General features: G+C 41.6%; 1 protein-coding gene across 1 annotated transcript; it reads left to right on the plus strand.

The window, feature by feature from the left end:
• The first annotated feature begins 465 nt into the window (after positions 1–465).
• tsnax (translin-associated factor X) lies at positions 466–10,369 on the plus strand. Its single transcript, XM_012817056.3, has 6 exons — positions 466–796; positions 1,019–1,129; positions 1,373–1,487; positions 3,073–3,203; positions 7,813–7,934; positions 9,641–10,369. Exons 1-6 carry the CDS (start codon positions 781–783, stop codon positions 10,019–10,021), a joined length of 876 nt encoding a protein of 291 aa, XP_012672510.1. The 5' UTR covers positions 466–780; the 3' UTR covers positions 10,022–10,369.
• Positions 10,370–12,650: the final 2,281 nt, after the last annotated feature.

The raw sequence follows: 12,650 nt of genomic DNA on the forward strand, positions 1-12,650 counted from the left end.
AAAACACGACGTTACCAGTATCTGCGAAATGTTATACAGTGGACCAGCGATAATTGTGTATCAAACACCTTTGATTTATTTGTAGTTATGAACTAAGCTAGGTTCAAATAAAATGTGGTGCGATTTTTTGAGCGGTTTATTTTCCAAAGCTATGAATTCACTAGTAATTACGAGGTTAAGCCAAGTTTGTAAATGAATAGACGAAGAGTCATCGAAAATATTTTACACAGAAAACGTTTTATTCCCTGCTTAACCTGTGAAAACTCCACGTACAGCTTTTGCAGGGCTGTTGGAAAATGCACACACTTAAGTCGATCTGTTAAACTAATCTCTCTGTCCGTGAAACCCTTTGATAAGCCTTTACTTTATGTGGTTTAATTGTAGATGGGAGCGGCTTTAAAATACATTTCCCGAAATGCAATACTTCTTTACGCATTTAACTGGCGCAAGTCCTAGAAAATAAGGGTATCCGATCCACATGCCAGTGCCGAAGATGATCAAGGGAATTAGATAATTAGCCTATGTTCTTCGGCCTGTCTGTGCCGCAGAGACGATTACAAGAATAACCTTCTTAATATCTTGTGTCTCCAGTTTAAAGAATTAATCTCTGTGCGTAACAATATTTCTGTACAAGGCATTTGTGTTGATGCACGCGCAGACTGACGTAGGCGACAGTAAACGAAGAGACCCACGCCGAATTGTTGTCTGCTTTAAATTTGTATTTTGTTGAAGGTATTGGAAGCCTGTTGTCATCTTGTCGCACAAGGTCACAATCAAGTCATGAGTAAAAGAGAAGGTAATATGTCTTTGTTTTAATGAGACATACGACGCATACGGGCATTTCTACCACCATGCTCGTTAGCGTTTGTTGGCTTGCTAGCAACATTGCATGTTTACACACATCATATCACTTAAGAAACATAGCTACAAAGTACCATAATATTACGGATTTCTGTGTTTTTGGTCATTGTCGGATTTCCGAGCTCAGTCATGGAACCTGTTAACGTGTTCTCCTCAGGGGAAGGATGTCCCCGCAAAAGGAAGACCGATGTTACACAGACTCAAAAGAACGATCAACGTGAAACTTCTAACATTAACCCATCTTCAGCTGTGCTATCTGCTTTCAAAGGTAAAGGGAGGGAGATCTAGTAACCCCAGTCATAGTTCTACATTGTTGACTGCCATGAGTCGATACCATAATGTCTCATTATAGGGTAATAAAGAGATGTGTACAGAATCACTGGGTTTTAAATATAAATTGACCATAAAATATAGTCATGTAGAGAATTTTGTAAGCAAAAAGACCCAAGTGTTGTCTTATCTTTGGACTCAGTTTAACACTTGGATGCATGCAATTTATCTTCCATGTCAGTATTTCAGCAGGAGCTTGATACCAAACATGACAAGTATGAGCGATTGGTTAAGCTAAGTCGTGACATCACAATTGAGAGCAAGAGGACCATTTTCTTGCTTCACAGGGTTACCAGGTAAGAACTTATCTTGTTCGAAATCAGAATGAAAATGATTAACATCAATCTTTGTTGTTCAGTGCTTATGACTTTTATATGCCCACGAACAGTGACATGCAAAAGTTTGGGTACCTCTGGTCTAAATGTCTGTTACTGTGAATAGCTAAGCGAGTAAAATATGAACTGATTTTCAAAAGGCATACATTTAAAGATGAGACATTTATTTTAAGCAGGATACTTTTTTCTCATTTCCAACTTTAACAGTTTCAAAATAACAAAACAAACTCCTGAAGCCCAAAGCACCCTGCATGGTCAGCGCTTAGTATCACTTCCTTTTGCAAGTATCTCAGCTTGTAAATGCCTTTTGTAGCCAGTTAAGGGTATTTCAATTCTTACTGGGGGGATTTTTACCCTATTCTTCCCTGCAGAAGCCTTCTAGTTCTGTGTGATTCAGGCAGTCTTGCATGCACTGCTCTTTTGAAGTTTACCCACAGATTGTCGATGATGGTTAGGTCGGGGGACAGTGAGTGCCATGGCAACCCTTTAGCTTGCGCCTCTTGAGGTAGTCCAATGTGGATTTTAAGGTGTGTTTAGGATCATTATGCTGATGTATAAGCTGTCCTCTTTTCATCTTTAGCTTTTTTTATACAGCAGGTGTGATGTTTGCTTCCAGAATTAGCTAGTATCCCACTACCATGTTTCTCACTGGCTGCAACAAAAACCCAATGCATGATCTATTCATCCGGCCATGCTTAATAGTTAAAGAGGTTCTTTTCATAAAATGTTGCACCCTGTTGTCTCTAACATACACTTGATCTCTGCGGCAAGAATGTTTTATTTTAACTTAACTTTTAACTTAATCTTTAGTCCACAAGATTCCCAAAATGCATCAGGCTTGTTTAGATGTTCCTTTGTGGTCTTCTGACTTTTGCAGTCAAACGGGGGTTTTGATTTGCCTTTCTAGCAATCCTACGAGCAGTTCTCTTGGAAAGTTTTCTTGGTCTTCCAGACCTCAAATTGACCTCCACTGTTCCTGTGACCTGCCATTTCTTAATTCAATTACAAATTAAATACATTACACTTAGGTATCTTCTTGTAGCCTTCACCTGTTTTGTGGGCATCACTTATTTGAATTTTCAGTGTGCTAGGCAGCTGTGCATGGCTGCTGATTTGTTTGGACAAGGTTTTAGGAGTCAGAGTATTTATAAAGCTTGGACATTTGCATCAACTGGCCTTTCATAATGATGATTGGGAGCAAGCCATAGCCCTAACAACCTAATTAAAGTCTGAGACCCTGGTAAAAAAATTAAGTTATCTGAGAGCTCAAACATCTTGGTTGTGGTGCCAAACTTTTACATGGTACTCCTTTCCTTTTTTCACTATAAAATTGTACAAAACAAATAATACACTAATCTTGCTTGAAATCTTGAAAGGAATGTTTCATTTTTAACTTCATGCCTTTTTAGAGATCAGTTCATCTTCTTCTCACTGAACTATTCACAGTAACATAAACTTTTGCATGCCACTATATACCCAACCTCTTCTATAAAAGATGTAGGACATGTCTACCAAACAATTAATGTAAATGTCATAATACCTCCAGTGTCCCAAATGTGGAGGAGGTGTTGGAAGAAGCAGATGGTAAGCTGGATGCCGTGAGGCAGAAGATCGGGCAGATCGCTGAAGAGCTGAGAGGGGAAGACTTGTATCAGTTCCACAGAGCTTTCACCCCTGGTGAGTGCACAAACACAAGCCCCTGCTGGGCTTCCACTGCCAAGTAGAAATACCCGTCAATGCCATTTTGTCCAGTAGAGTTCCAGTTGGGCCTATGAAGGCATAGTGCTGAATGAAAATTAAATGTTTGCAATTTTGTATTGATCAGACAGGATTTTTAGTTTTATTTTATGAGTCGAGCTACTTTATTAAATGCAATTTATTAACTAGTTTATTTATTTTACATCAAAGTGGTTGCAGCCTGAGGGTTCACACAATGAATGCAGACTGGGGCCAGTTTCCACCCCCTTCTCTAATTTCTTTCTGATATTGAACTGGAATGGGAGTCATTTTCTGAGGGCACCCATTTCACATGTACACCATTCAAATCCAACTATAGATAAAGTCCTCTTGCCACCCTATCAGCACTTTCTTCTGCACTCTTCAGTGGAGACGTGAGGTCTGCTGTGTTTCTGAGGAAGCCATCAAGGAGGGAGGGGGCATTTTAGCTGATAGCATTTTAGCTGATAGCCAGTTGGTGGGAAGTGGTTTTTAGATTATGGTCTCAGGGAAATCACTGATGCATCCCTTGCGACGTGGCCAGTAGTACTTCCTATCAATTAGGTTTTCTTTCTCTTTTTTTTTTTCTCAATGTTTTCTACTTTATTGTCTTTATTAGATTGTGTGGGAGCTCTATAATGTGTACCCTCTCACGCGAAAGCTGATAAAAACTGGCTGGACTGGAAGGCTACAGTTTAATGGTGTTGTTTTTGCAGCAAGACCATTATTGATATTGTGGGGCTAAATTTGACAGTAATTGCCACTGATATGGGGAGCTTTGATGAGTACGCCAGACAGCCGACAAACCACTTTTTATGGTGTAGTGTGATCACTGCAGGTTTAAACACTGATGTTTTTTTCTCTTTGGCCCTAGACTAGCTCAGTTGCATTTGAACACATGATAATGTGCTTCCGTCTTCACGTTTTTGGGTGTTCCAGCTTATGCTATGAACTTTGTCGTGTGAACGTTTTGTGCATGTGCACTTGTGCAGCAACAGTGATGTTGGGTTTGTGTCATGTCAAATGTCCGTCTCGTGAGTTTGTTTTACAGGAGCCTTTTACAGGATTTTTTTTTCTTTAGTGTGCAGTTACAGTTGTGTATTGCAAGAGAAGGTCCCCTTTATGCAGCAACTCTGTGTGATGAAGGAAATATGTTTCCTACTGCAGATCATAACTGGTGTATTTGGTATAGTTATTGCTTTTAGTGCTGTGTGCTGATGTGCCGTCACTACAGATGAGTTTTGCTCTGACTGCCGCGCCATTGAGCCTGGCTCTTTGGCGGTCACATTGAGCCTGGCTCTTTGGCGGTCAGAGTGCAGGTTTGGGACCCCGTAGACCCGGGTTCAAGTCCCGGCGGGGTGACTACTCTCTCCCCTTCGCTACATGCTGCCACATTTAAATATCTGACTAACGTGCTGATCTCAGGGTGTAGGGGAGATGGTGGTGTGATATGTCATGCCCAGTGATGCCCAATGGAGAATGACTGTTTGCCCATATTTACTGAACAGGTCTAAGCAGCATCAGGTAACCATGGGTATTTAGTGGACGTGCTTTAAACAGACATGTGCTGTCCCTTGTGTGATGAGCTGTTTCAGATGTGGATGCAGAGTACAAGCAAGCAAACAAAAACGCTCAGTATGTATTAACATACATGATGCCTTATCCATTATGCTGCCTCAAGAGAGGTCCTCCAGTCCTGCACATGCCATTTGCCATGTTTGAAGTGACTTTGCTGTGCCCCTAACAACATGAGGTGAAAGTCCTTATTACTTAGCTATAACCTAGTATGTGGGGCCCCAGTTGATTGTGTAGTCCTGATGTCGAGGGTATAGGCAAGTTACCCCTTTTTACATTTTAACTACAATATACTCTTTTGCAAAGTGACTTACTGTACAGCTGGTACACTCTATGGAAAAAAGTATTCAGACGCCTGACCATTAAACCAGCAGAGACTGTAATGACATTGTATTCAAATACATATACTTTAATATGGAGTTGGTCCCCCTTTTGCAGCTATAACAGCTTCCACTCTTCTTGGAAGGCTTTCCACAAGATTTTGGAGTGTTTCTGTGAGAATTGGTGCCCATTCATTCTGTAGAGCACTGATGTTGGATGAGAAGGCCTGGCTCGCAATCTCCGTTACAGTTCATCCCATGAGCTTGATGGGGTTGAGGTCAGGGCTGTGTGCGGGCCAGTCAAGTTCTTCCACACAGAACTCATCAAACCATGTCTTTACAGTCCTTGCTTTGTGCACTGGGGCACAGTCATGTTGGAACAGAAAAAAGTTGGAAGCATATCATTGTCCAAAATGTCTTGGTATGCTGAAGCATTAACATTGCCCTTCACTGGAGATGAGGGGCCTAGCCCAAACCCTAAAAAACAGCCCCATACCATTATCCCTCCTCTACCAAACTGGTATGACCAAATACTTTTGTCCATATAGTGTATATGTTGTAATTGGTATGCCTTGGGTATTTGGCCCTATGACCTTGGTGTTGGCGTTGCTATCTGCTTCCTCTTTGTTTCTATGGAGCCTTTAACTTCATATTAATGGTGTAAGGCATTAAGTGATATTTATGAAATCTCTACAGATCAGCAACAGAGGCTGCCATGGAAACCACCTGGCTTTCTTACCTAATGGGATCAGTACTGTGTCAGTCAGTGTTTTGTTGAGGGACGTTTCAACATGTTGTTTTACTTTCTGGGCCTCTGCCTCTCAAGACAACAAATTAAACGAGATTAAGCTAAGCTAAGGACAGCAGTCCAGAAAAGAGTTACATGTCTAGACCGTCTGAACACACACACAGCCATTGGAAATGGAGAGTGTTGAGAGCCATTGTTCAGCTAGCATGCACAACAAGAGTTACTGTGACAGTTGAGTCGGCAGGACATGGAGGTCAACTGCTGGTCAGCATTTGGCAGGAACTCCTTTCTGGTCTTTTCTATTTACCCAGCCAAGCTATGCCAGGCGCCAACAGCCTAATGACAGCTGACTTTATCAGTGCCCGGCCTGAATGTTGGCATCAGGAGCCCTAGAGTGGCGGACAGGACCGCTGGCTAACCATGTTTCCGCACGCACCAAGTGTAACCTCTCCAGAGAGAGGGAGAGAGATATAATTAGCCGCTCTGTTCATGGGAGACCAAAAAAAAAAACCTAATCCTTCGTTTTGGCTTGAAGTAGAATATCCTCCAGTGGCACAGTGGCTAATAATTTGAAAAGCTAAATCTTATTAGGGGGACAGAGGTGTGTTCCCTTGGCTGCTGTCCAGTTGAGTATTGAAAGAGGATTATGGCTGACTTGGTGGTATCTGTAACCAGTGCCTTGCAAATCACAAGGACTTAACTCCTATAGTGTATTCTAAACGGATTATGTCCAAAATGTTGTTGCTTTACCAGTTGTTAAACCTAAATACTTTTAGGTGAGATGCACCAATGAACCTGCCATGATAAATGTTACGCCATTCCTATAAAGGTCAATTAAAGATGGAGTCTGTAATTCGGTTGTGCGAAAGGTTGTGGATATTTGAGCTCCACAGGCAATCAAATGAAAACGCCTCCCTTCGGTGATCATGTTAATTGACAGGGATTGTTTATGGCGTTCCAAGCCACTGTGTTTGGTTTGCTCTTTACAGAAAGACGGCTGGGCACAAACACCAGAGTTTCTTTGAGTGCAAACACTGAACGAACAGGGAAAATTAACTACATTTGACATTCAAAATTCTGTGATTTAAAAAAAAAAAGTACTCTTTGTTGGTGAAACAAAACTTTGGTAAACTGGTTGTCCTGTTTTGTATGCACTGTTAATAAACAAACTCAAACAACCCCTCTCCAGTCACCCCTGTTTAATGACGCTCCCTTGGAATTTGAGTGTTTGGATAGATGTGTGTATGGTTAAGTAAACCTCTAAAGAGACGCGTGTGCTGAAGGATACTGCTGTATCCTCTTTGATAATCTTATCACTGTATCTGTTTGGAGAGCCAAACCCAAGGCTCATATGGATATAGCTGTGAAGTTCACAGCAACCTGAGTCATTGAGCATGAAGACTGCGAAAAGACTGACAGTAAATGAAGAAAAGGTGGAAGTTGAATGGGATGAAGGTCTTTCCTTGTTTGTTAACTGTATTAGCTGAAGTTGGCATGTGTTTCAGAGATAAGAATCCCTTTGATGTTAATTGCAAATGTTAGTCTTCCACAGACTTGTCTTTCTGGCCAGGCGATATTACCTTGTCTTTAATGTTGTGGCTTGTGCGAGAAATCTTTTGGCACATGGCATGGCCTTAGAAAGCTGTAGCTTTCTGCTTCATCTTCCTCAGGTTTTTCTTGAAGTTTCTGTCACTCAAATCCAGCTAATATGGTCTTTGTTTCTTGTCTCAACCAGATGTAGTCTGACTTATCCACAATTTTCAGTTTTAATTCACAACAAAATTCCAAAAAAAAAAAAAAAATGGCATATGTAACATTTCTTGGAATTTGAAATTGCAGGTTATGTGAGTATATTTTGGGAATAGGATGTGTGATGTGGTTTTGCCACTACCTGTGTGTTCATGTATCACATTTCCATCCCTTGCAGGCATTCAGGAGTATGTTGAGGCCGTGTCTTTCCAGCATTTCATAAGACATCGCACCCTGATCAGCCTGGAGGAGATCAATGCCAGGCTGGTCTTCATGAAGGGCGAAAAGGCAGAGGCCAAGGTACCCCTCTCATAGTGGTCTACCACATACACACACACAGTCTCTCTGTCAGTGACAGCACTTTATGCCTCATATTTGCTTCAGCAGTTCAAAAGACTGCAACATTGGTGTTCCCAGAACAGGACCGTAGGTAATATGTACAGGAAGTGACTGCCTAGAGATCCATGCTCTGGTATCTCTTTTAGTTCAGTCTTCAGTGAAGTTGCCCCTATGCAACAAGAATGTTATTATTATTATTATTCCTTATTGTTAATTGTTGCTGTCTGTTTCCCTATCACGCTTGTATATTCTTGCTTACTCTCTTGTACAATGACAGTTTCTCTCAAGCTTCACAGTGCCTTTCTATCACCCATTTTTTTTGGTTTTGCTGAGCTTCATACAGTATTTCTTACACGTACCCTTCTTGCTTTCACTGTCTTTCCTCCTCCTCCTCCTTTCTCTGTCTGTCTCTCTGTCTGTTTACTTCCGAAAAGAAGTGACTACGTTTTTAAAAGCACTTGCACCCTGCTTATCAGATGGGCAAGAATGGCTATCTCTGCATTCTATTTTGAGCGAGGGACGATGAGCGACCGCACTGACATGGTTCTGTGAGGAGATCTGTTGTTAGGCCCCAGGCCAATATATTTGGGATATTTTTGGATGCCTCTACTACGTGCTTACTTTAACAGGAGCACCAACATCTTTTTTGTTGTTTGTTTTGTTATGTGGTTTAGATGTAATCTCTATGAAAACAAGCCGCTTTAAGGATGATTTCCCTATGAAATGCCTGAACGAAGAGTTTTATTCGAGGTTGCAACTTAAAAATATCATTGGCAATACAGAGCAATTCAATTCTAATAGTAATAGTTATGATGATGACGACGAACATTTAAACAATAATATTTCTGTTTCTTAGCTAACCATGAAGTTAGGCATTAGGGCTGAAACGTTTACTCGAATAGTTTGATTACAAAAAATGTAAGGCTTCGTTTAATTCATATCACCAAAGTCCCTCTATTAAAAAGTCTCTGCTCTCATATCACTCGCATTATGTGGCCTGCTCAGCTCCGGTATCATTGTTGCACACGGACTGTAATTATTGACACACGTTAACTTGCCTGGCGAAGCTTTCTCAAACACTCATCCACTGCTAATGTTAATCCCTGGCAAGTTAAAGAATTTCCAAAGAAAATAATTTGCCTCGAACATTCTTTGTAATCTAATTATTCGAGTTACTCGAGTAATCATTTCAGCCCTAGTGTTTGATTTGGAATAAAAACCTGTTTTTGTCAGGAATAACAGCCAATTGCTTGGTCATTATAACAGGCCTGTCATGTTGCGTAACGCACTATTGATATTGTTGTTTATCAGCAAAAGTAAAAAAAAATGCAAAAGTACTTTTTATCTGATTAGTTTAGTCGATGAAATAATCGATAGAGTACTCAATTCCAAAACTATTCAATAGTTGCAGCCCTATTAGGCATGTTTGTTATTGCATTGCAAAATATTCAGAATACAACCAAACACAGTGAGAAATATTTTTTTATTTTTCTAATGGTTTGAATGAGCAGAGTGTTAGCATGTGCACATGTAAAGGAGGCATTGAGTTCGATTGTTGAGTTCAATTTCATTAAACTGCCTTATTGTTAGTGCTCCCAATATGTGTTGTCAGTTTTGTGCAGGCACAGTGTAAAGTTATCAACCCGCATCCCTATTTTCTCCAACAGAGTGACCAAGTCGTGACCCCATGCCAAGACCCGGCTGTCCTGACCTTCCAGGTGACCCCCACCGACTACCTTCTGGGCGTGGCCGACCTGACGGGCGAGCTGATGCGCATGTGCATCACCAGTGTGGGCAACGGCGACATGGACACGCCCTTCCAGCTGGGCAGCTTCCTGCGCGAGGTACACGACGGCTTCGCCTTCATCGGTAACACGGGGCCCTACGAGGTGTCCAAGAAGCTGCACACACTCCGCCAGAGCCTGGCCAAGGTGGAGGATGCCTGCTACACTCTGCGCGTGCGCGGCTCCGAGATCCCCAAGCACATGCTGGCCGACGTCTTCTCCAGCAGGGCCGTGCTCCTGGACACAGACGAAGGCATGGGCTAGCTGATTCAAACTGAGCTCCTCCACTCCTGTGCTATAAGTATTATTATGTTCTGCATAGCCGGAGCATTCATGCATGTTTTCCATATGTGTCCAGTCAGGTGGTATTTTGTTGAAGTCGTTTTTTGTTTGTGGGAGGGTGAAGCTCTACCCGCTGGGTGTAACCTCCAGTTAGACGTGGAGACTGTTGTTGAAAAGTGCATTGTTTTCTTGTTGCAAACTGGTCTTTCATAATGATGTAAATGTGATGTATCTTGTTTAGTTTATCGGTTGACGTATTTGCATCGGAATTCAGCAGTGATATGATCTGCAATGTAAATTACTTTTTAATTAAAACACTTTTGTTACAAACTGTAGACTGTTTTTTTTTTCTCTTCTTTCGTGTACTAAAGTGAGTGTGGATCTGTGTCAGATGAGGATTTTTTTTCCCCCTTTCCTGTTTGCATGTGTATTTCTGTTCAGTTGTATATTTTCTTCCTTCTCTATCTCTTGCTGATAATCTCAGGCAGGCGCTGCCATTGTCCTAGGCCGTTTTAGTTGTTGCCGTGAGATACGCCTGACTTGAGAGTGAGGTACGTGCTCGGCTGTTGGCGTGTTGTGAGTGCCACACATACCAGTCCGCCCAGGAGCGTGGCGCTACCCGGATGCCCCCTCCATCCCTCCCTTACTCTGTCTTGCCAGTGGGCATGACCATGCCTTTCTGCCAACCTGGAATGATTGGATTTCCTAGTAAGGAGAGTGACGGTAGTATCAATTTCCTTTTGAAATAGGCAACAATTTATTTAGTTCATCAGTCAATTGTTCAGATAATGGATGTTGGAGTTTGCTTATTTTCTATATTTGTTTTGTGTATGCATTTTCTTTGCATTTTAGATATTGTACATTGTGTATATCGGAAGTTAAAATCCGGAAGAATTGTATTGATCAATTGGACCTGGTTACTGAGAGATGATGACATAATCCCTGATTCCCTTGCTATGAGTAGCACTGCAGGATTCGGATCGTTCTGGAAATACATCTATAAATATTCTATTATTCACATTCCAGAGCATCCATAACATGCTGTGGATTTAGATTTCTTCCCCATTGTCAAAACATGAAACGGAGGACTGTTGCAGACTTTGGACTGTGGGAACATGAGCACAGAGATGGCTAAGCATTTTCTCAGCACAGAGTTGTTTTTCGTCATTTAAGACAAAGCACACAACCGGAGAGCTGGGCACCGGGTCTGAGGGGCACCACGTGTGAATGCTAGCATTTAAACCTGGAACAACACGCTTTCTGTTTGGCGGGTAGTTTCCCAGATGGCAGCTGCTGGGTCTATCAGGCCCTTGAGCGTTTTCAGTGAGAAAACATTTTGAATTTGTGGTTTTAAAGTTGAGTGATTACGTATGTCTGTATACATTTGTTTTAATATTGTCGAGATCAGAAATGCTTCACACAGTCTATCTGTGTGAGGATATGTTTGTGTGTGTGTTTGCGTGTGTGCGTATGTATGTGAGAGTGAATGATTTGAGTATGCCATCTAGTGGAGAAAAGCATTGCTACATATTTCAATGTAACCACAAGACTTGACCAGATATGCTTCTACTTCTTACAGGTATGTAACTATTTTTAGTTATACTGTATAGCTAAGTAAGCAACTACTTTCTGTATGTTATAAAATTTCCAAATTTCGTTGTATGCAAATACAATGACAATAAAGGCTTTTCTATTCTATACGTTTCAGGTGGTGGCTAGCAGTGATTGCTATAGACCTGTAATCAGAAAGAAATATTATCATAATCATAATTATAGTATGAAGGGAAAAAAATTAAGATGCCAAGTAGGTGCCTTGAGTCTAAATATAAAGACACATAGTAAAGCCTCAAAGTTGACCATATAATGACCTGTCCCCCTTCCTTACCTGACTTGCATCCTGTTGAGAACTTGTGCGCCCTTCTCAAACATGAGATTTACAGTGAGGGAAGACAATACACCTCTTTGAACAGCATTTGGGAGGCCATGGTCGTTGCTTCAGCGAAAGTTGGTCATGAACAGGCTATAGTGGTCACTGAATATTTTTGAAAGGCCAAAATTGAGAATGTATGCTGGAGTTACAGTATCGTACCCAATGGGGGCCCATCGAAAAGGTTACACTGCAGTAATTGTCATAACAGGTCAACATTTACAGTTTTCATGCCAATGTACTTTCCACTCTCTCTTTCCAAGTAACGGCAGGATAAAGCTATAACTAAGTCAACAGGGTAATCACAACTACATAGTCAGCTTTGTGAAATGAACAGATGGGTTTTTTGGGGGGGGGGGGGGGGGGGGGGGATTTCACTGTGCATTTCACTACTGTCAGAGTTACACCTTGGTAATTGTATGATGGGGTGTTCTTTTATTGTGTGTGTGTGTGTTTCAGTCAGGGATTTGAACCTTTATCTGTCATAGCTCTGTGCCTTTCACTCATCTACCAACCTCATACTGAGAACTTCACAATGAGAGGAACTGAAGTGCTTGGGCTCTAGTCAGCTGATTTCATGGTCAGTCTTCCTGCCAGTGGTCAGCCTTGTTCCCCAAAACCAGTGGCCTCAGGCGCTAGTCACAATTAGCTGGTCAGCAGACCTCGCTTGATGCTGTGCTGCAC

This window comes from Clupea harengus, chromosome 13, assembly GCF_900700415.2.
Source record: "Clupea harengus chromosome 13, Ch_v2.0.2, whole genome shotgun sequence".
Classification (NCBI taxonomy): Eukaryota; Metazoa; Chordata; class Actinopteri; order Clupeiformes; family Clupeidae; genus Clupea; species Clupea harengus.

What these genes read in the sequence shown, in the direction of transcription:
- tsnax (XM_012817056.3), top strand. An exon ending in CCACAGAGCTTTCACCCCTG is followed by an intron (nt 3,204 to 7,812) that starts GTGAGTGCACAA and finishes CATCCCTTGCAG; the next exon opens with GCATTCAGGAGTATGTTGAG. An exon ending in GCGAAAAGGCAGAGGCCAAG is followed by an intron (nt 7,935 to 9,640) that starts GTACCCCTCTCA and finishes TTTCTCCAACAG; the next exon opens with AGTGACCAAGTCGTGACCCC.